Source organism: Balaenoptera physalus (genome assembly GCF_965194825.1).
Source record: "Balaenoptera physalus genome assembly, chromosome: 8".
NCBI lineage: Eukaryota > Metazoa > Chordata > Mammalia > Artiodactyla > Balaenopteridae > Balaenoptera > Balaenoptera physalus.
The window spans coordinates 118671533-118691357 of record NC_138887.1 but is presented as its reverse complement, the minus strand read 5'-3'; the positions used below and the strand labels follow the sequence as shown (position 1 = coordinate 118691357).

Sequence of the window (19825 nt, the reverse complement as noted above, 5' to 3'; positions counted from 1 at the left end):
AGGGGGACAGAGCTCCTGCCCTCTCTGTGGGTGAGCTCTGGGCAGCACAGCTGTGGTGTGAGGTCACTGGACAGAATACTGATGAAAATGAGACCAACAGAAAGCCGTTCTGAGGGTGGAGGCGGCAGGGCAGGGGGGAAGCAGCAGGAAGCTTCGAGTGGGGAGCACGGAGCTCGTCTCTCCTCCTGGCAGGGTTCACTGCCGGTGCTGCTGACAAACTCAACTACGCCCCTGGCAAGAGAGGGCTGAGAGAATCGCACGTAGGAGGCTGGGGGTTACCTAGCCTCCAGCCTGCCTCCTGGACAGGGTGGGTGGCTGGATGGGGTACCCTAAAGTAAAGTACAGCAAAGAAGACAGGGACAAAGAAGAAGAGAGAGATGAGAGGGGCATTTTCGGAACGGCAGGGAGATGAGAGGGGAGACGAAGGCCACACACACAGTCTGGTTTATTGGCACATCTCACACACACCAAATATGTACACAAACATAAATATTCCAATGTACACATTTACATGGGACTCGCAGGTCACCCCCCAACGTCTGCCCCACCCAGGCTCCGTTTTAGGAGAAGGCTCACAGGGGGCTGGCACGAGAAGGTAGGACTCTGGAGGAGGGCGAGGTCCTGCTCCCCTCTCCTCACAGTACCTCCAAAGGGTCCTGTCCCTTTTCAGTGGCACCGGAGGGCAGGGGCCAGACACCTCCGACCCCTCTGCTGCAGCTCCAAGCCCGGCGTCTTCTCTCATCCTTCTGTCTCTCCCCTTTAGTTCTTCCCTTTGACTCTTCTCGTTTCCCTCTTCTCCTTCCTCTCTGCACGTCCCTGCTTCTCAGTCTCTGTGTCTTTGTTTCTCCCAGCGCCTGTAGGGGGGTGGGTCCCCACGCCCTGGAGTCCTTCTGGCCCCTCTGCCCTCTTCCTGGGCCTTACAGGAGACTAGGGCTTCGGTGCAGCTCAGCGGAGGCGCTGGTGCCGTCGGCAGGCTCTCTGCTGGGGGTCGGGGCTAGGCCGCAGCCCTCCCCGGGGCAGCCATGCTGGGTCAGGATGTCTGCACACTCCTGGCTGCCGGCCCGGCGAGCATAGGCCAGCGGGGTCAGGCCCCGGGCGTCCCGGCTCCTCACGTCCACCCCGTACTGCAGAAGAAAGCACGTTTTCACGGTTGGCGGGACACGGCGGGAAAGGTGTGGGTTCCCGGGGAGAGAAAGGAGAGGCGGCCCTCAGAGGGCTGGGGTGAGAAGGACGTCAGGGAGGTGAGGGGCACCTGCGGGGCGGGAGCCCCGACTCACCCAGATGAGCAGCTGTGTGAAGACGACGTTGGCCATGGCGCTGGAGAGATGCAGGGCGGTCCGCCCGTCCCCGTCCCCGTAGGTCTCGTTCACCTCCTCCTTGGACCCGTGGGCCAGAAGCATCACCAGCAGCCGCAGGTCGTCTTCCACCACCGCGCGGAGCAGCTGCTGCCCCAGCGGCACATCCGAGCTGGGCAGCGGGGCCAGGAAGAGCTTCTGCTCGTACTTGGCCCGGATCCAGCGCTCCTTCTCCTCTCTGCGAGCACAGGAAGGGCCGGGCCGGGGGTCAGGGGGGCGAGGGGGCGGCAGGGAGACACGGCGTGGGCGCAGAGGCGAGCCTGAGGGCCCCAGGGGGGTCGGGGGCAGCGGGCGGCGCACAGGGTGTGGAAGAAGCGGAAGAGAACTCCGGGGAGGCCCCTGGGGGCCGAGAGGGCAGGAAGATTCCCGGCAGGGCTCGGGTGCAGCTTATCTGGCCCTGCAGGAACAAAGGAGGCGGGGGCCTGCACTGGGGGCCCACGCACGACCCTATCTACCACCCATTCTCCCCATCTCAGAGCTCAGGCCGTGGCCTTCGCGCCACAGAGCGATAGGGCCCTGCGCATGCGCCTCCCGGCGGCCCCCTGACCTGCTGATAACGCTGAGAAAGGGCCCGTTGTTGTGAGGCGCTGAGTGACAGGAGGGGGAGGGGCACCCCCAGGGGCCCACTGCCGAGCAGAGCAACGGTGGGTTTTAATTAACCCTTCCAGCCCTGTCACAGCTGCCCGGCCCCGCCCCCAGTCCTCCCCACCGGGCAGGAGCGCCCACGTCCCCTCCCTTGCCGGCCAGCGCCGGGGCCCCCCGCCCTCACCTGCAGGCGTCGGGCCCTGGCTTCGCGTAGCCATCCAGGGCCCCCTCCCAGACACTGTTGGCCAGGGCATTGCCCATCGCGGTCATGACGGCCAGCAGCTCAGGTGGCCAGTCATCAAGGTCGAGGGAGCGGACCCGGGACAGGTGAGCCCCCAGATGCCGGTGGGTTCCCGAGCACTCGATGCACATCAGGGCTCCCAGGTTCAGGCTGGCCCAGTCTGGATCTAGGTGCGGAGAGGAAGCAAGATGAAGCCCCCGGGCAACCAGAGCGAGAACACCAGGAAAGCCCTCCCCGCCGCGGTTCCCAGCCTGCGAGAAGCCGCTTGCAGAGCTTCCTCCGCGAAGCTGGTCGCGCTTCCTCTAAGCCACCCACAAGCCCGGCCCCGCCGGCCCGGCACTCACTGGGGGCCTCGCAGTCAATACAGAAGCTGTTGCCACGAACGGTGCGCACGGCCTGCACAGCCAGAGCCGCATTCTGGTTCCCCAGTCGAGTCTGCCTCGGGGGGAGAGGCAGGGGTGGCTGGTCAGTCGCGAGGCCGACCTGGGACCCCACCCCACCCGGGCCTCTGGGCCAACCTTGTCCTTGGCGCTGCGGCAGCCCTGCAGGCTGGCGAGGATCTGGGCCTGCACGCTCTGCACCCACAGCTCCCGCTCCTCCGCCGTCGAGGCCTCGAAGTGCCACGTCTGCCCGGTGAGGGACACCACCACAAACTCGAACGACTCCTCGGCCTCTGTGGGCACACGGACACGCACCGGCGTGAGGGCAGAGGGCCCCTGTCGGCACGCACGTGCAGGGACACGCCACCCAGCCTCGAGGACCACTCTCTCCAGGGCACCTTGCGGGGAGTAGGGGGCAGAGAGCCGTGTGGAGCCCCCAGACCTCCATCCTAGCCACCTGCGGAGCCTGGGTGAAAAAGGTGGGGAAGCGAGGATCTGGCATCCCTGGCACTGCTGGGAATGGGTCTGGAAAGCAGAGCTGAGTATCTGGAGAAGGACGTGATGGGGCGTTGGGAGACAGTGCTGGGGGGGCGGCGAAGGCGGGGGTGGGCACCATCCGTACATGTCAGCTGCAGCCGCCTCATTCTGCAGCTCATTAAACCCAATATTCCTGACGGCGTCAGCGTGGGGCTCCTGGGAGCCGCGCCCCTCCCCCGCTACCCTGGCACAGGCAGGCAGGGAGGGCAAGGGGATGGGGAGAGGAGGAGAGGTTTCCTCCCCAGACGAACGCGGACGTGTGAGCAGATAGGAACCTGAGGACAGCTGCAGTGACAGACACGTCCCAAGCAGTGTGGTGAAGCTGTTCCCAGCTCTGCTCCCCCAGGCCCCCCAGGAGACAGTCACGGGGATCTCCTTCCCGATGGTCACCGCCCCGTGGGTGAACAGTTCCTAACAAGCAGTGCGAGTGTGTCGTGGGGCTGGAGAGACAGGTGCCCGTGAGGAGGCCCAAGTGAGACCACACGTCCTGCCGGGGCAGCCTCCTGCCCCAGTGACACTGAACATGCCCTCCCCGCCCACCAACCCCCGGCCCCGCCAAGGGAAGTCCTCCTGGCGGGCTCCTGCTCTAAGGCGCCCTTAACAGAACTGTTTTCGTAGAGAAACTGGTACCTTTCTTTCCCCAAGCTCCACCATTCCACCTCACCTTGCTTCCAACCATCTTTGAACTACATAACGGTGACAGTCTGTGGGGCTCAGTTCCCTGGTACAGGTGCACCCCGTGCCGTGAGCACTGATCACCCCGTATCACCGGTTGGCTGAGAAAGGTGGCTCCTTCCCTTAGAGATGATCTCCCCCACCTAGCCACGCCCCTAACCCTAACCATCAGAGAAGAAACCATCAACCGTGCATCCATGTAGGTTAACCTTATTCAGGAGCAAAGACACTCCAACCACTGAGAAGAGGCACATTTTGAAGATACTCTGGGGAACATCAGAGAAGCAGCGCTACGATTAATAAGGGATTATGAGAAAGGACCTATGGAACAATACCTGAGGAGCTGGAATTCCTCAGCCTAAAGAAGACTAAGGAGAGGCTCAGCCAAACACACACGCGTATGAAGCACCTATTTTGCGCCCAGCGCTGCTTAACCTCAGTGGGTGATACAAGAGACACAGAAAACATAGGTCCTGCCCGCACCACCTTGGAAGAGCTGCGGGAGGAGCAGCCTGCTGTCTTTTACCTTCCGTAAGAATAAAAGAAGCTCACGTTTTCACAGGAAGCGTTTAAGTTAGGCAGAAGCAAGAGCTTTTCTAAGATACCAGGTTGAGATGACCAAAAGTTGTGGAGCTGCTTTTACTGGAAGTTATTATTAGAAAGTGCTTAAGCTAATACAGAAAAAAGGGTGTGCCTCTTCAGGCACTATCCCCAAGTCCCGCTGCCCACCTCCTGTGCCCCGGTTTCCCTTGGGGGTCCCCCTAACCTTCAGCAGCACTGCCGGGGCCGTCTGGTCGGGGGGTCCCGGTGCTCTTTTTCCTCCGGTGCTTCTTCCGGTTGGAGTGGGGAGATGGGGGAGGCTCCAGCTTGGGGCTGGAACTGAGCACCTCAGCTGGGCCACTGGCTGGTGAGGGAGAGGTGGAGAAGTGTGGGGAGAGGGGAGGGGGCCAGCACAGGCCCTGCCCTGGGTGCTGGGGGCTCCACCCTGAACTGCAGCTGGGTGGCCCAAGCGGGGCGGGGTGGGGGGAAGGGGGGGCACTCCCGCCCCATCCGCACCCCGGGAGGGGTCTGTCCACAGAGTCCCGACCCCAAGGCGCCCCCGGCCTTGGAGGAAGGGAGAGTGGAGAGGAGCATGTAGGAACCGCAGGCAGGGCAGAGCGAAGGGGAGGAGGGAACCGGCTTCTGCAGCCTGGAGGGCGGAAGGCGGCCGGGGGAACGCACTCAAAGGGAGCTGGAGACCCGGCAGCTCCGCACCAAATTTATCCTCAATCACACTCCCCGCTCCTCACAATTAATAGCAGAATTAGAAACAATCAGGGAGCTGCCTAATTACTGTCAATTAGAGCGCACTAATCAAGCTCCCGTCTCCCACACCCCGCCCGGCGCTCACCACTAAATGTCAAACTTCATTAGAGGCAGACACGCGCCCTCCCTCCCTGCCTTCCGCCTGCCAGACTCAACAGAGGGGCCCCACCAAGGCCAGCACAGGCCGCAGGACGGTGACCCTGGGAAGCGCCCCCGGCTGCCCTCTCAGGCCTCCACATCCACCCCCGGGCGGCCTGGGCCGGGCAGGGGAGGTGGCGCAGACCCGGGGCTGTGGGCGCCCAGCTGCTTCCTGCTGTCAGAGCTCAGGCCGGGCTCTGCGCTTCTGCTGGGATGCGGGCCGGGGCAGGGTCTCTGGGAGGCAAGTCAGGAGGAGAGCTAACGCGCTGCTGCCCAGCAGGAGGGACGTGGGAGCAGCGGGTGTGCCCGGTCCCCAGGGAGTCTCCTCCCTCTCACAGCCTCACTTAGGAGAGGAGGGCAGGGCGGCGCCCATTTCCCTCTAGCCTTCAGGACTGCTGATGGATGTGGGGCTACGGGTGAGTGAGGAGAGAGCGTGGAGGTGCTCGCCGAAGAGGCGGGCGGGGGAAGAAGTGAGGGGAAGACGACGACGAGGCCAAGGGGAGCAGGCGGAGGTGGGAAGGGAGAGTTCTCGACCCCCTAGACTGGGTGGGGCCTCAGCCTACCGAGGGGCAGCGCGGGGGAGAAACCACGTCTCCGGACAGCTCACAGCTCCCTGATCCTGTCTGCGGGGACCCCCTCTCCACGCGGGCTAGCTGCCGCCTTCGGAATGTGTTTCAAGCCCCCAGCCTCCGACCTCCCCACTCCGCCGCTTCCCCGTGCCCCCCGCGGAGAGGCTGATGAGCCGGCTGCGCGGGGGGCTGATGGGGACGCGGGAGCCGCCAGCGCCGCCTGGGGACAGCGGTGGGCGGCGGGGAGCTGCAGAGGGAGGGTCTCTAGCGCCAGCCGCTGGCGCGGGCCTGCGGGCAGCACAGGGGCAGCTACCCCAACTCCATGCCCCAGGCGTGGCACTGGCTCTGCCACAAGCCCTGGAGGGCTCCGCCGGGCCCCCTTCCCCATCTCGGCCTCCCGGGCTGCCCTCCTCTGCGGCTTCACCGGGTCCTGCATACCTGGGGGCAGGGCAGCGGCCTCACTCCACTGGTCGGCGCTGGAAACGGAGCAGGAGCGCTGGTGCAGCCCCTCTGGGCGCGGGCCAGCCCAGGCTGGGCTGCTGGCCGAGTGGGGGGCACCTGGGGGGGGGGTGGGAAGGGTCAGACTGGAAGGGGAGGCCGGGGGAAGGGCACCCACAGACTTTCCTGAAAGTACAGCTACGGGCAGAGCTTGAGAAATTCCAGCAGGATACTGACCCAGGATGAGGGGCTCCTGGATTCACCAGGCACCGGGCCAGGATCACTGGAGAACCGGAGGCCTCCCATGGGCCCAGACTTCACACCCCCACCTTGTCTCCAGGGTCCATGCCTCTGTCCCCTCCCTGTGATCGGGAGCCAGAAGTTGGGTGAGTGGGACAGTCCCCCCATCACTGCCAAGCTGCTCCCCCGCTATCCCAGCCCCTGCCCCTCCGGGCCAGGCCCCGAACCCTGTTCCAGGCCACATATGCCATTTGCTGTGCCTCAGCTTTGCTGCCATTCTGACGAGGAATAAGTGTATCAAATTCAAGTAATTATGTCTAATTAGTATTAGTAATTATCCTGTGGGGCTGGAGAAAATTAATCTTTCGTTTCCCATCGGGGAAGAACAGCAGAGCCAGGGGAACCGAAGACTCCAGGAGCGCCAAGCCCGGGGCGGCGGGGCCGGCAGTGCGCGCCCTCCCCGGGCCCGAGTCACCTGTGGGGAGATGGTGGCAACGGCCCCCGGGCCTCAGGGCCGGCCGCGGACAGTGACACTGCCCTCTCACCTCAGCTGACCTGAGACAGGGTGGGGCCTGAGGCCAGAAGGCCACGGCCGAGGGAGGTCTGCACTGAACGCTGGGCAGGTGGCCGGGTGCCCGGCGTTAGTGACAGGCAGAGACGGGCCCTGAAGCTGAACAAGCCGGAGGGAGGGGCGAGGGCCGACACCAGGCCCCGGACCAGCCCTGCAAGCACAAGGGTCAAGTTTCTGGAAGCCAAGGGACAGGAAGATGTGCGCAGAAGCCACTAGAAGGTAAAGGAACAGGCCAGACGTCCCTGATGCTCGCTCCGGGGACAGCACGAGACTGAATGGTGGGGGCGGGTTTTGTGTTTCTCTTGTATCTGTCATAACACCCCAGGCAGGACCAGACACACAGTAAGTGCTCGTTAACATACGTGTGGCACCCGTGCCAGCCCCCTCCCACTCTGCCTAACAGGTCCCTGCAAACTTAGCCTTTCTTGGGGTCCCCCCGCACCGACCCCCGTCAGGAAACCTTCCAGGGGAGCAGCCTCGGGTCCTAACTTCTCAGATGCTGTGCTTCTTGCCACCCCTCGCCTGCTTCCATCTCCCCCGGGTTCCAGATCTTATTCCCCCTCCCGCCAGCCCCACCCAAAGACAGCACAGGCCCAAGTTCCTCCCCAAGCCCCCCAACCCAAAACCCGAGGGAGGGAAAGTGCTTTCCCTTTTCTTTGTTAATTCTCCCCTCATTACGCCTGCAATCCCACAATCAGTGTGCACTGTAATTGTCGAATTTGATGCTAATGATTAATGAATTAAACATGGAGCCATCAATTAGTCCTCGGAGAATAATTCTGCATAAAGCAGCGGATAATGTAATTACAGTAACAAAGATAATGAGATGTTAACATCGCCCGGTGAGCGGAAACATGTGTGAGTGTGTGCGAGGTCGGTGCGCGGCGGAGGGGACGCGGCTCGGGTGGCGCCTGGCCATGTGTTCCGGGGACATGGCGAGCGTTTGCGGGTACTGGCAGTTACGTGGGTGAGTGTGCCGCGCACCCCCTTCTCCACGCGCCACTCCCGCTCCCCAGGTGAAGGTCTTCAGGGACCAGGAATGTGACAGGACAGAGTGTCTTAGGCCTTCCCTCCCTCCGAGGGAACAGCTAGCTCTCCCCTTGCTGCCTGCCTGCAAGCAAAGGCTCCCCTTCCATCCACTCACACTTCCTGCTCCCTCTGGTGTCATCTGAGAAACCCCAAGCCAGTCCACAGGCAGCTCCGGGAGGTCCCCAGCCCCGCCCCGGCCCTTCCCTTCCCCAGCGGCCCCGCCCCTGCCCCGCGCAGAACACCCAGGACTGGACCACGGTGGCCTGTTTCCACCGGACCGCCTCCCCGCCCCAAGTGCAGCCCCACGGGCGGCTCCCGGCGCCCTACCCATCTTTCTTGCCTTTCTGTCCTTAGCTTCCTTCCTTCCTTCCCTCCGTCCACTAGCTCCCTCTCTGTCTAATTCAAGGGCTTAGAGGACAGAACATAGCTTCCCAAGTCAGGCACGCGCAGGTTCAAACCCAGCTCCACCACTTCCTGTGGGATTTTACAGACAAGTTATTTAACCTCTCCGAACCTTTGTTTCCTCATCCACAACATGGGGAGGATAATCTCGACTTCGGATCTACTGCACCCGGCACCCCTGCACCAGCGGGGTCAGTGCCCGCCACCTGCCCCTCGCAGCGCCTCCAGACGGGGGGCAGTGCTGGCACACGCGGCAGGGCGGGGTGCCGGCCCCTCACCTCCAACAAGGAGCACGCTCAGGAAGTTCCGCCACTTCTGGACTCGGGGCAGAGGCCGCTTGGCCTCCAGCTTCTCTCTGAACTCAGTCTTCTCTGAGCAAAGACCCCCCCCCCCCCCCGCCTCTCACTGCAGACCTGAGGACCGTTAGCAGGTTCGCCCCAGGCAGCTCTGTCCCCTCCCGCCTCCCTCCCCGCCCATTCGGCAAACTTGACCGAGATGTGGCCCTGGTGCCAGAGGGCCCCGGCGTCCCCACCATCACCTGCCTCGGCTCCAGACGCTGGTGCCACCTGTCAGCACGAGGCTATCTGTCCCCATTCTGATCTGCTAGGCGGTCCGCTGGCCGCCACCTCTACTAACCCCACGAGGGCAGCGTTTTGGCGACTGCGCTTGGCTGAGCTGATCCCGAAGCAAGACACAGGGTGGCCGGCGTGTTTGGAGCCCTGAGGACCCGGCTGGGGAGGGGCGCAGCCCCACACGCCTCCCTTCCGGGGCCCGTCACGGCGCGCCCCGCTCTCCCAGACAGACGAGGCCACGGCAGCCACACGCCCCCCTCCCACCTCAGCAGCCCCCTCACCTGTTCCCCCACCCAGCTGTGCGCTACTCCGCTCCAAGGCCAACCCGTTGGCGCGGGGGCTGGTGCCAGGGGCCGTGGCCGGCGTGGCTCGGGGCAGGCGCTTCCCTGGCACTTTGACCGTGGTCCGCAGCAGGTCAATCTCCTTGCCGTGGATGTTCTGCATGTAATCCTAAGGCCACGTGGACAAGACAGAGGAAGACTCGTTAGGACAGGTCACTCTTCGGCAGCACCTCATCTCTGACCCTCCCAACTCCTGGGTCTCTCCCCCGTGCTGCTGGGGGGGGAGGAGGGGGACAGCCCGAGTTCTGTGGCGCGCACAGCACACCTCCAAGGCTGCCCGCGTGCGGCTCGGGGCGGGGCTCAGCCGGGAGCGCGGCAGGGGCGACAGAGGGTCGAGAGCCAAGAGCTGAGGCTCGGGGCTCCTTTAGGGAAGACGGCTCAGGGGGCAACGCAAAGGAGGCCAAGTACTGAACCAAGATGGGATTTAGGGAGAGAGGGCATATGGCCGAGGAGAGGCACCGCCAGGCTCCGTGGGATGTGGACGCCTGGGTTGCCCCGGGCCCTGGGTGGCTGGTCACCAAGGACTTCAGCCCTCTTTTCAGAAGCTCCCACCACCACTTGGGACTCTGAGAACTTATAAAGCCTAGAACAGCCCCCAGTCCTTAGACTGGCACCTGACGATAAATATCTGTTGAAGAGTTAAAGGGAAGCCTTTGATTCTTTTCACTGTTCTTCGGGATATTGAGACAAGTCCATGGTTCCACAGATACCAGTGAGTATCCCAACGGCAGAAGAGTAACAACCACTGACAACATCATATCGCCCGCCCAGCCGCGTGCCAGGCGTCCACTGAACCACAGCTGTGTATCGCGTCTACATCTCATACACCGCCTCACGGAATCGTCACAACCACTAGGAGGAGGTGTTACTATGCCCACGTTGCAGGTGAAGAAACTGAGACTGACAAAGGTTAACCTGCCCCAGGCCAAACAATCAGCAGGTGACAGAGCCAGATTCAAGCCCAGGCTTTTCAGGTGCCCAAGGCTCTGCACGGAAGGCAAACTTCCTCCTCGGCCCAGGAGCAAACCCTGCCTTCAAGTCAGTACCGAGAGGGCCCTGGAAGTGGACGAGTGGGGAGGGACCCTGAGAGCGGGAGCCACTGGGTGCTGAGCCCCACCATCCGCTGTCTCGACCTCGGCCTGGGACCACCCCCCCCGACCCCGGGGAGTGGCACCTGGAGGGGCCGGGGGGGCCGGGGCGTGGGAGGTGGGCTATGCAGAGCACAGCCCTGCCTGCCCTCTGGCTGCTGTAAACCCCGCCGGGCCTGGGCCCCGCTCTCCCTGCTGCTTCTGATCTCTCCTTCCAGGCTGCTGACTCCTGCTTCCCTGCCCCTGGCACCAGCGAGTTCCGGGGCAGTTCCCAGCAAATGTCCTCCATAAAATGTGGCAAAAGCTCCTTCCCGGGGGCAGAAGCTGGGCCAGGGGCACCAATTTAACTTTGGACGGAATTCCACCAGTCAGACTGGGGACGGGCGCCTCTCCTCCCTCAGGAGAGCCTCTGGGATGTTTTGCATCCAGGGCGCTTCCCTGAGCATCTGGCTCGATGGACTCTTCGTGTCCTTCCAGGCCCCACCCCTCTCACCCTACCCACTTGGAGCATCACTCCTTGTCACCCAGGTGTCCTCCTACCTTCTCAACTTTTGGCTTCAGGGAAAAGGGACAATGTCCTCTGCTTAAAAGAGCCGATGGGGAGTGCTGCCTGTTGGGAAGCAGGGCCAGGGCGGGCTGGCGAGGTGCTCAGGGGCTGCCCTCACTCTGTGAATGACCGAGAGGACATCAAGTAGAAAGGGGTCACCTGGCCCTAAGGAGCCAAGAGAACGTGGGAGTTTCCCGTCATGAAGAGAAGTGAGAACAAGGAAACAGCACCCAGCACCAGCCCTGCTCCCGCACTTCTGCGTCGGGCTGGAGTTCACCGCAGGGCGCGTCATCGAGGGACCAGCGTGAGGGCCAGTGGCAGGACTACCAGGAGGCGCGTGGGGAGGACGGGGCACCACCAATGCTGGCACGCTGGCCTCGCCAGTCAAGCCCGGCTCCCAGAGGCCTGGCCGGGCCTGTACTCACTCTTTATTCTCCAAGCGGCTCTGACGCCTTCACAGGCAGATGGCCCTTCAGAAAGACAACAAGGGCATAGCCAGCCGGAGGGGAGGAGCTCCTTTCCCTGCAGCTTTGCGCTGCGCCCGTGCCCTCCTTCCACCGCCTGGTCCTGCGTGAGGGACAGTGCCGGGTGCCTGGCCTCAGGCAGCCTCCGCTCCGAGGGGGTCTGCTTCATGTCTCAGAAGCACAGAACAACATCACTGAGAAGTCGGTGAGGGTGGGCTCCACCCACGGGAGGACCCCCTCCCCGCCAACAACCTCTCACCCCCGCTCTGCTGAGCGCTGCCAGGGCTCCGCCCCCCTGGTCCCTTCTCCAGCAAACTTGGCCCGCCCCACTCAGGGGCCGCTGGCCCTTTGGCCTTGCTCTCGGCCCAGCATCCAGCGTGTGACTCCACCGTCCTGGCCCTCCTCACTCCAGGCCCGACAGCCCACCGACTCGGCTTCCGCACGCACCCAGGACCCTGCACACAGCCACATCTAGCTCAGCGGCTCCAGACGACTGTCAACAGCTGGCTGGGCCGAAGGCACAGCTGCAGTCCCTTTCCTGGGGGAGGAGCTTGGGCTGCTCTAGTTCACAAGGAGGTCACAGCAGCTGCAACAGTTTTCAGGCCCCACGACAGCCCTGGGATAACCAGGCTGGGACACGGCGGGAGAAGCTGACCCCAGGCCAAGAAAAAGAGCCACACGGAGGGACTCCGTTCAGGGCCGAGGAGCCAGCAACCAACGTCAGGGGAAAGCATTGGCCCTCAGCATCCCCGACCACCTTGGACGGGCACTGGTTGCTCGGGGGGTGCGGGGAGCAGGCCAGTACCCGGCCAGCTGCAGGCCCGGGCCCAGAGGCGGAGCCTGGCCCCAGGGAGAGTGCGGCCAGGAGCTCAGAAGGCAGCAGCAGGGACGGGGTGTCCGGGGCAGAGCAACAGCGTTTCCCTCCGTCAGCAGAACGGGGGGCTCGGCAGTGGCGGTGGGAGCGGCTGCTCCGGAGAGCGGTCACCACGGCTGCCTTTATTACCCACCATCAAACAGCAATTTCTTCCCCAGCCTCCTCGCTAATTACCCAGCCAGCGTTCTCATCTCGTTTTATTACTGGAATTAACAACGAGTTCAGAGCGTGGAAAGCTATTAAGATGTGTGATTAAGCCACATTCAATTAGTTTCTACAAACAATTTAATTGATGTTGCAGATAGAATTAACAGAAGGTGATTGTGTGAATGGCTTCGCTGGCTGCAAAATGGGAGAGGCTGTGGCGGGCTCTCTGGGGCTAGGCAGGGGCTGGGCGTGAGGCTCGAGGCCTGCCCACAAGCCCTTCCTCTGCAGCCCGGCCCGTCCCGCCAGGCCACCCGGCCTCCATCGGGAGGCGGGTCCCCAGCACCGCTGCCCTCGCGTCTCCTGGGCAAGGCCGGGCTAGGCCAGGAGTTCCCAGACGGGCCTTCCTCTCCGGCTCCCTAACAGGAGGGCGCCTCCAAGGGAAGCGGGCAGCTCCGGATATGGAGGGTCCCTGCTCACTGCTGGCAGCTGGGAAGCTTGCTCAGGTTGGAAAACACGGCAAAGGGGGGATGGAGGTGGGTGAGCTAGCAACAGGAGTGCGGCGGCCACCAAGGATGGAAACCGAGAGGCGAGGGGCGGTTGGAGCAAAGCAGCCTCTGTCGGGAGGGAACTCAGGCCCCTGGGGCCGCGCACGGAGACCCTTGGCTTGGCCTCCCTCGTGCTTTCACTGTCACCACGGTTTCGAATCTGATTCGTGTCTCCTGAATGAGAAGAGAAGCGTCTAGAGGGCAGGGAGGCCGCCATCTGCGCATGCTGGGCATCCAGCATGTGGGGAGTTGGGGAACGACGTGCACTTTGACCCCGGAGCCAGAGGGCAGCCATTGAAGCGCTGACGGATGGGGAGGCCACGCTCTCAACCTCCTCGCCGCGTCCTGTGGCCCGGCGGGGGCCAGCAGAGCCGGCGGCCTCTTCGATTCACCTCGCAAGAAAGCAGCGACAGCCTGGAAGTGCCTGCCGCCAGAACCTGTCCGGGGCCCGACACACTAAGCCACACACAGTTCACAGGCAGCACAGCGCTGGACGGGACTCCAAGAGCGTCCGCCGCCCAGCCGGGCCGGGCACGTGGGCTGCCGGCTCCCCCCGCCCCACCCACCCAGCCACCTTACTTGCCCCAGTGGTAACTCTCCAGCGACTCTCAGGCAGCCCCGAAGGGAGGCGCTCCTGGCACATACGGAAAAATCTGGGCGACGCTCAAAGTCGTGGGCCAAGTCTCAGCCCAGCCACTGGCTGGGTGACTGATGAACCGGCAAACCCCAGCGAGCCTCTGCTCTCCAGTTTGTTAAGTTGTGTGTAAAAACAGCAATCCCTCAGGCCTTTACCTTCCCTTCCGAAACCAAAAGCAAACACAACGCCGGGCACTCTCCTCCCGGTGCCGAGACCCCGCTCCCATCCCTCTCCTCCTCTCTCTGGGGCGCTCCCATCCCTCTCCTCTCTCTGGGCTGTGGGACCAGCAGGGGGCACAGTGCGCCCAGCCCGGGCAGCGTGAAGCAGGAGGAACAGGTAAGGATGCAGCAGAGGGGAGGGTGAAGGCCACTGCCACACAGGTGGGGAAACAGAGGCCTCAGACAGGCCAGCTCCCAGCCCAGCAGCCAGGAGGTGCCTGGGCGGGGACCCGTGTGTCCTGCCTGGGCTGTGGGCGCTGGAAGCCAGGAGGGCCCAGACCCTCTCTGCTGGGAAATACCGCGGTCCTGCTCTTTCTGGCTGGGGGCGATGCACCCGCGGACGCTCCCTGCTCCCTAAGACACGGTGCCTCTCGTCAGGGCTCTGCCAGTAGCCTTGCTGCCTCTTGTCCTGCGTGGACTCAGCAGCGGGACCAGGTCCTGGGCGAGGAGGAGGCCAGAACGGGGGAGAGGACGGCACCCAGGCGCCTTTGTGCTAAATTCCCAAGGTCCCCCGGCTGTGGCCCCTCGTCTATAACGAGGCCCCCAGTATCATGGCACCAGCTCCCGTCCTGTGGAGTAAGAGGTCCCGAGCTGAGGGGAAGGGCCAGGTCCAGAGGCACCCAGAGGGCCAGGCTGGGCTCTGGCCTCACTGGAAAGGCCCACACCAGGCCTGTGAGCTTTCTCAGCCATCCTGGGTGGTGCTCTCAGGATGGAGCTATGGCCGAACCGCGGACCCCAGCACGTTTCAGGTCAGGGACCCCTGACACCTTGTGCAGATTCAAAGGCTGGCGAGGGACCCTCGGAGGCAGGCCTGGGGCCTCCGGGCCGGGGGTGGAGCCAGCCCACGTGCTGCGCTTCAGGGGCTTCACGGGAGAACTCATTAGCCCCACAGTGGGGTGGTGACAGAGATGGATTCTGGTGACAGCTGTGTGCTGGAGCCACGCAGCGAGGGGGGGGAGGAAGGAAGGGTGGGGGAGCTGCCACGGGGGCCACGCTACAGTCACCGCGCCCCAGCCCCTCCCTGGGCATCGGCCACACCCTTCCAGACCCCTCTGCCCTACCAACAGTGCCCCCGATGCTCCTCTTCCCAAGGGGGCCTGTCCAGGCCTGCCACCCCAGCAGCCCTGGCTTAACTGCCCTTTCGCTCCCCATCACCCCAGGAGCCCAGGCGTAACCCCAATGGTGCGGCTCCCCGAGACACAACTGTTGGCAACACCGACCCCCCCAGCTTGAGCAATTCCATGTGAACGGGCCCAATCCAGCTCTTAAAACAACTAGAGTGTAGGATGTAGAACCTGACTCGCACACCAGCCTAGCCCAGGGGTGACCGTCCCCGGGGGTGAGTTTACTCCAAAGAGCTCGGCCGGGACTTCCCTGGTGGCGCAGTGGTTAAGAATCCGCCTGCCAATGCAGGGGACACAGGTTCGAGCCCTGGTCCGGGAAGATCCCACATGCTGCAGAGCAACTAAGCCCGTGTGCCACAACTACTGAGCCTGCGCTCTAGAGACCACGAACCACAACTACTGAGCCCGCGAGCCACAACTACTGAAGCCCACATGCCTAGAGCCTGTGCTCCGCAACCAGAGAAGCCACCGCAATGAGAAGCCTGCGCACCGCAAGGAAGAGTAGCCCCCGCTCGCTGCAACTAGAGAAAGCCCACGCGCAGCAACGAAGATCCAACGTAGCCAAAAAAATATATATATTAAAAAAAAAAAAAGAAGTGAAAGGGAGTGACAAGGTCATCCCTTTAAAAAAAAACCCAAAAAACAAAAAACACAAAGGGCTCAGCCAAGACTCAGAGCTTTCGTGCAGTGTTCAGCCTGGGCCTGGGTTTCAGTGTCTGTGCAGCTCCCAAGCCACCAAAGCGAGGCCCTTTCTCGAGGAAAGGTCTTTTTGAGCTAAGGTCGCTTCCCTCCGGCCCTGGAGTCAGCCCTTCCACATCCGCTTCTCGTCCTCCGCGCCCAGCCTTCCCCAGGCGCAGCCCCCCGGACTCACGTGCAGGCTGGGGTGGTAGGTGAGCAGCCCATTGTCACACAGGGTCACGTACTTCTTCTTCCATTCCTTGTTCAGGGACTTGCCACTCCGCTTGAGCAGGATGCCCTGAGGACAGAGGCTGGATCAGAGACAGAAGCCAGGCCCACACGGCACAGCTATGGAGAAGGTCTCGGTGTCCACAGGTCACAGCATCCTCCGCCCCCTGTCCTCCCGGGTCACTGTGCTTATCTGCATGGAGAGGCCACACGGGACTAAAACTGAACCAGGTAGAGCCAGGCGGATGAACCCATCTATGGCACTCGGCTGCCCCTGACCGTCCTCAGGGAGCAGCCTGGAGCCCACCTCTCCAGTTACCATGGACACCGTCGCATGGCAGGGGGGTGTCCTCTCCCCCAGGTTGTGGAACTACGTCAGCAACGGGAGGCGGGGGTTCAGATGGCCTCCAGGCATTGCTGCTCCCACCCGCCGTCTCCAGGGATGGGGGGGAACGACAGCACAGAGACCTCAGGAGGGCCCTGGCCTCCCACCCGCTGTGGCAGCCCCAAATAGAGCAGAGAAGCCCCTACCGTCCCCAGAATGGCCCAGTCTCCCCCAAGGCAGGCAGTGGGAAGACCCAACCGTACAGCCCGGCAACCAAATCTCCCATGTGAGCTGATAAGACACTGGGCGTGGAGGTGAGATGGGCATCAGGATGAACAAGAGCTCCCCAGGGGCAGGGATTTGGGAGTGCTGTTCCTCGACACCCTCAGCACCGCGACATTCCTGGGATGCAGCAGACGCTCAGGGAACAGCTAGTGGACGGGGCGGGGAAGAGCCAGCCGAGACCGGGCGGCTGTGGGAGGTGCTGCGAGTGGGGGGTAGACCTCACCGAGGCAGATGAGACGTCCACCCACACCCCAGACGGCCTCTGCTGCCCTCCCCTGATGATAACCCCCGACGGTCCCTCACCCACTGGCTCTCGCCTGGAAACAGCAGACAGCACCACAGGAGAACGGCCGAGGATGGAGCTCAGGTCGGGATGGGACACGGACGTGCACAGGCGGCAGGTGCCCCAGGGCCGGCATCACCCCTGTGGGGCCCCCTCCCCAAATTCAGGAGGGCTGAGAAGAGGCAGTGCTCCCTGGACATTCTTGGACGGAACTCCTGGGGGGGCAGCCCCCCCACAGCGGGACTGCCCCGGCTGGGCGAGAGCGGGCAGCACGCCAAGTCCCCAGCGGGTCGCAAAGGAGCTGCCAGAGCCCCCGTGCCGGCCTCTCCTACAGGAGGGGAGGGCCCTGCCCTCAGACAAGCCGGAAATGGGGGTCAAGAGACTCACTGTGAGAGAGGGTGGGGGGTAAACCCCGGATTCCATGGCCCCCTCCCCCGCTAAGGCTTCCTACTGGAAGGCTCAGCCCTAGGGGGATGAGATTAACAGGTGGGCTGGGATTCCCGCCCCATCTCTCCCCACAACAGGGCCTGAGGTGGCGGTAACAAAGGGCCCTACGTTCCAGTCCCACTTCCCACAGGTGTTTCACATCCTTGCTCCCCCATTTCCTTCCTCTATCCTCCTCCTCCTGCCCCCAAAGACAGATGCAGCTGCGGGAAGTGAGGCCACCTGAGTCGTAGGCCACCTAAGGACACTGCTGCTACCTGGTCCCCTTTTCCTCACAAAGAGCTTCTGAAGGCCAAGGGTGTGAACGGGACTTTCACTAGACAACAGGTTGGCTGGAACATCCCAGAAGGCCACAGGGACCCCTGCTTCGTGGTCCGCGAAGGAGCCTTGGCGACCGGCCTCTGGGCGTGGCAGCCATCCCCTCACAGGCCAGGAACGTGGAAACAGTTCAGCCGCTGCCTCTCCCCTGAGTGTGGACCACGGCCCTGAGGACTGCCGGCCAGACTCTGGAGAAGTCGGCCCAGGCCCATCCCGCTCCCCTGGGAGTGGCCGCCACGGCTGGGTCGCCTGCGCCCCACCTCACTCCCTCCTTTCCCACCTGCTCCCCAAGCCTCGATGGAAGGTTCCACAAGGGCCTCTGTTCTCAAATCTTTCACACCTGAGCCCGCCCTCCCTCCTCTCTCCCTTCATCTTCACCAGGCTCCCTCCTGGTCCAGCCCCGGCTCCTGGTCAAGGGAAAGGGAAACCTGACTCCGTGCCCCGTTCTGCCACCAACTAGCTCTTAACATCAAGCAAGTCGGGCCTCAAGCAAGGACTGTCTGGGCCTCAGTCTCCTCGGGAGCGCGGACTCACCTACAGAGCCCCTCCCCCTCCTCCCCCGCCCCCATCGGGAAATCAGAGGTCAGGATGCCGAGGAGGCCGGTGTAAGCGGGAAGCCCTGCTCTACCCAGAACTCCTTCTCCTCGTTCACCTGGGTCCCTCTCGGTAGGAGGCCCAGGAGGCCCAGGCGCCGCGGACGGCGCTAATGATGCTCTGACGCTGCTCTGACGCTCGTTAGCAGGGGGCGTGGGAGGAGCGCCGGGGCGGGGGGCGTGGGAGGAGCGCCGGGGCGGGGGAGGAGCGACCGCTGCCGCTGGGGCTTGACCCGCGCCCACACGCTCAGCCCGCCTCGCACCTGCCCGGCCCGCTCTGCCCTGCCCTACCGGCGCCTCCGGCCCGCTCACAGCCCGTTCCGAGGAGGGAGAGCGAGCTCCAGGGGTTCCTGCTCCCCTCCCTGGCCGGCCGGCTGCGCACGGCGGAGCAGGAAGCAATCTGGGGCGGAATGGGAGCGGTGCGGAGGCGACAGCCCCCAGAGGACCCGTTCCCGCCGCCGCCTCCCTCCCAGCTCCGCCAGCCGGCTTAATTGCGGAGTCCGGATTGATTGGGAATGCAAATGGCAACTGAAATGCAATCTCCACTCCCAGCAGGAGCAGAGGGGGGAGAGAGGGGAGAAAGGGAATGGGGAGAAGAACGGGACAGGAGAGCGGGAAAGGGGTTAGCCCGGCCCTGGGTCGGGGAGGGGGGGGAGGGGGGCGCGCAAGGAATGGCCACTGGCCGGGAGAGGGGAGAGTGGTGGAAGGACGCGGTCCCAACGGCAGGCACGCCCCCAGCCCCAGTGAGGTCGGCGCGGCTAGGCACCTGCCTCCAGCGGGCAGCTTCCTGGCTGGTGCCTCCTCCTCCGGAGTGTCCCTGAGGTTTGGGGGCCTGTGACACTCCAGGGCCCTAGCTGACCCCTTTGGCCGGGCTTCACCCCCCACCTCGCAGCCCCGCCTTCCCGTCCACGTGGGGGACTCAGGGAACAGATAAATCAGACCGACCCCAGACAGGAAAGGGGGCGTCTGGGGCTAACTTATCTCAGAGCACGGTAGGGGGGGTGGGGATAAGCGTTGTATCTGTTAAATGTTTACGTGCGCATGTGTGTGTACTCAGAGCACACGCCCCAAAGCGGGGAGTGACAGTCCCCTGCCTGGCCTGGCGAGGGCCCTGTGAGGAGGCCTCGGTTAGCACGGCCCCAGGGACACTCAATCACACCATCAGCAGGTTTATGGACCAGTTCCGTGCCCAAACACACACAGGGACGGGGAGGAGACTGCCCACTGCCATTCTCCCAGGGCCTCCACGCGCCCCCGGGCAGGCTGACCCAACTAGAGCAGTGCCTGCTGGACGTCACCGTGGTGACACTTCAGGGGAGGGCTGAAGCACAGACAGCGTGGAGCGACACAATGCTCCTCACTCTGTCCCCTGGGCCCCGAAACCCTTCCCGAAACCCAATGGACCTTCACTGTGGGGTCAGAAACCCCCATCCCTAACACCAGAATTCTGGTCACACTACCTACAGGCTCCAGGAGCCCCAGTCTGGAGAGCCAAACCTGACCACAGGGCCCTGGCCAGGCTGACCTCAGGTGCTCCAGCCACACCAGTCTCCTCTGTGGTCAAAAACGGACATCACAGCCCCTGTAGACACAGCATCTGTAACCACCGGCTCCCAAGAAGATCTGGGCCAAGCGCAGCACCCTGTGGG

At 63.6% G+C, this 19825-nt stretch overlaps 1 protein-coding gene across 6 annotated transcripts in view; it reads right to left on the bottom strand.

Annotated features, from left to right (window-relative positions):
* Positions 1-426: 426 nt before the first annotated feature.
* AGAP3 (ArfGAP with GTPase domain, ankyrin repeat and PH domain 3) overlaps positions 427-19825 on the bottom strand; it is a 59055-nt gene continuing 39656 nt past the window's right edge. For 2 of the 6 annotated variants that reach the window (XM_082471460.1, XM_082471457.1), the window contains exons 10-18: positions 15894-15998; positions 9319-9487; positions 6224-6343; positions 4540-4677; positions 2700-2854; positions 2526-2616; positions 2125-2347; positions 1278-1533; positions 427-1124 (exon numbers count right to left, since the gene is read on the bottom strand). In XM_082471460.1, coding sequence (XP_082327586.1) covers positions 918-1124; positions 1278-1533; positions 2125-2347; positions 2526-2616; positions 2700-2854; positions 4540-4677; positions 6224-6343; positions 9319-9487; positions 15894-15998 — 1464 coding nt within the window. In that variant the 3' untranslated portion in view covers positions 427-917. The remainder of the gene's footprint in view (positions 1125-1277; positions 1534-2124; positions 2348-2525; positions 2617-2699; positions 2855-4539; positions 4678-6223; positions 6344-9318; positions 9488-15893; positions 15999-19825) is intronic. The other 4 variants (XM_082471461.1, XM_082471458.1, XM_082471462.1 and 1 more) reach the window with 2 other exon arrangements.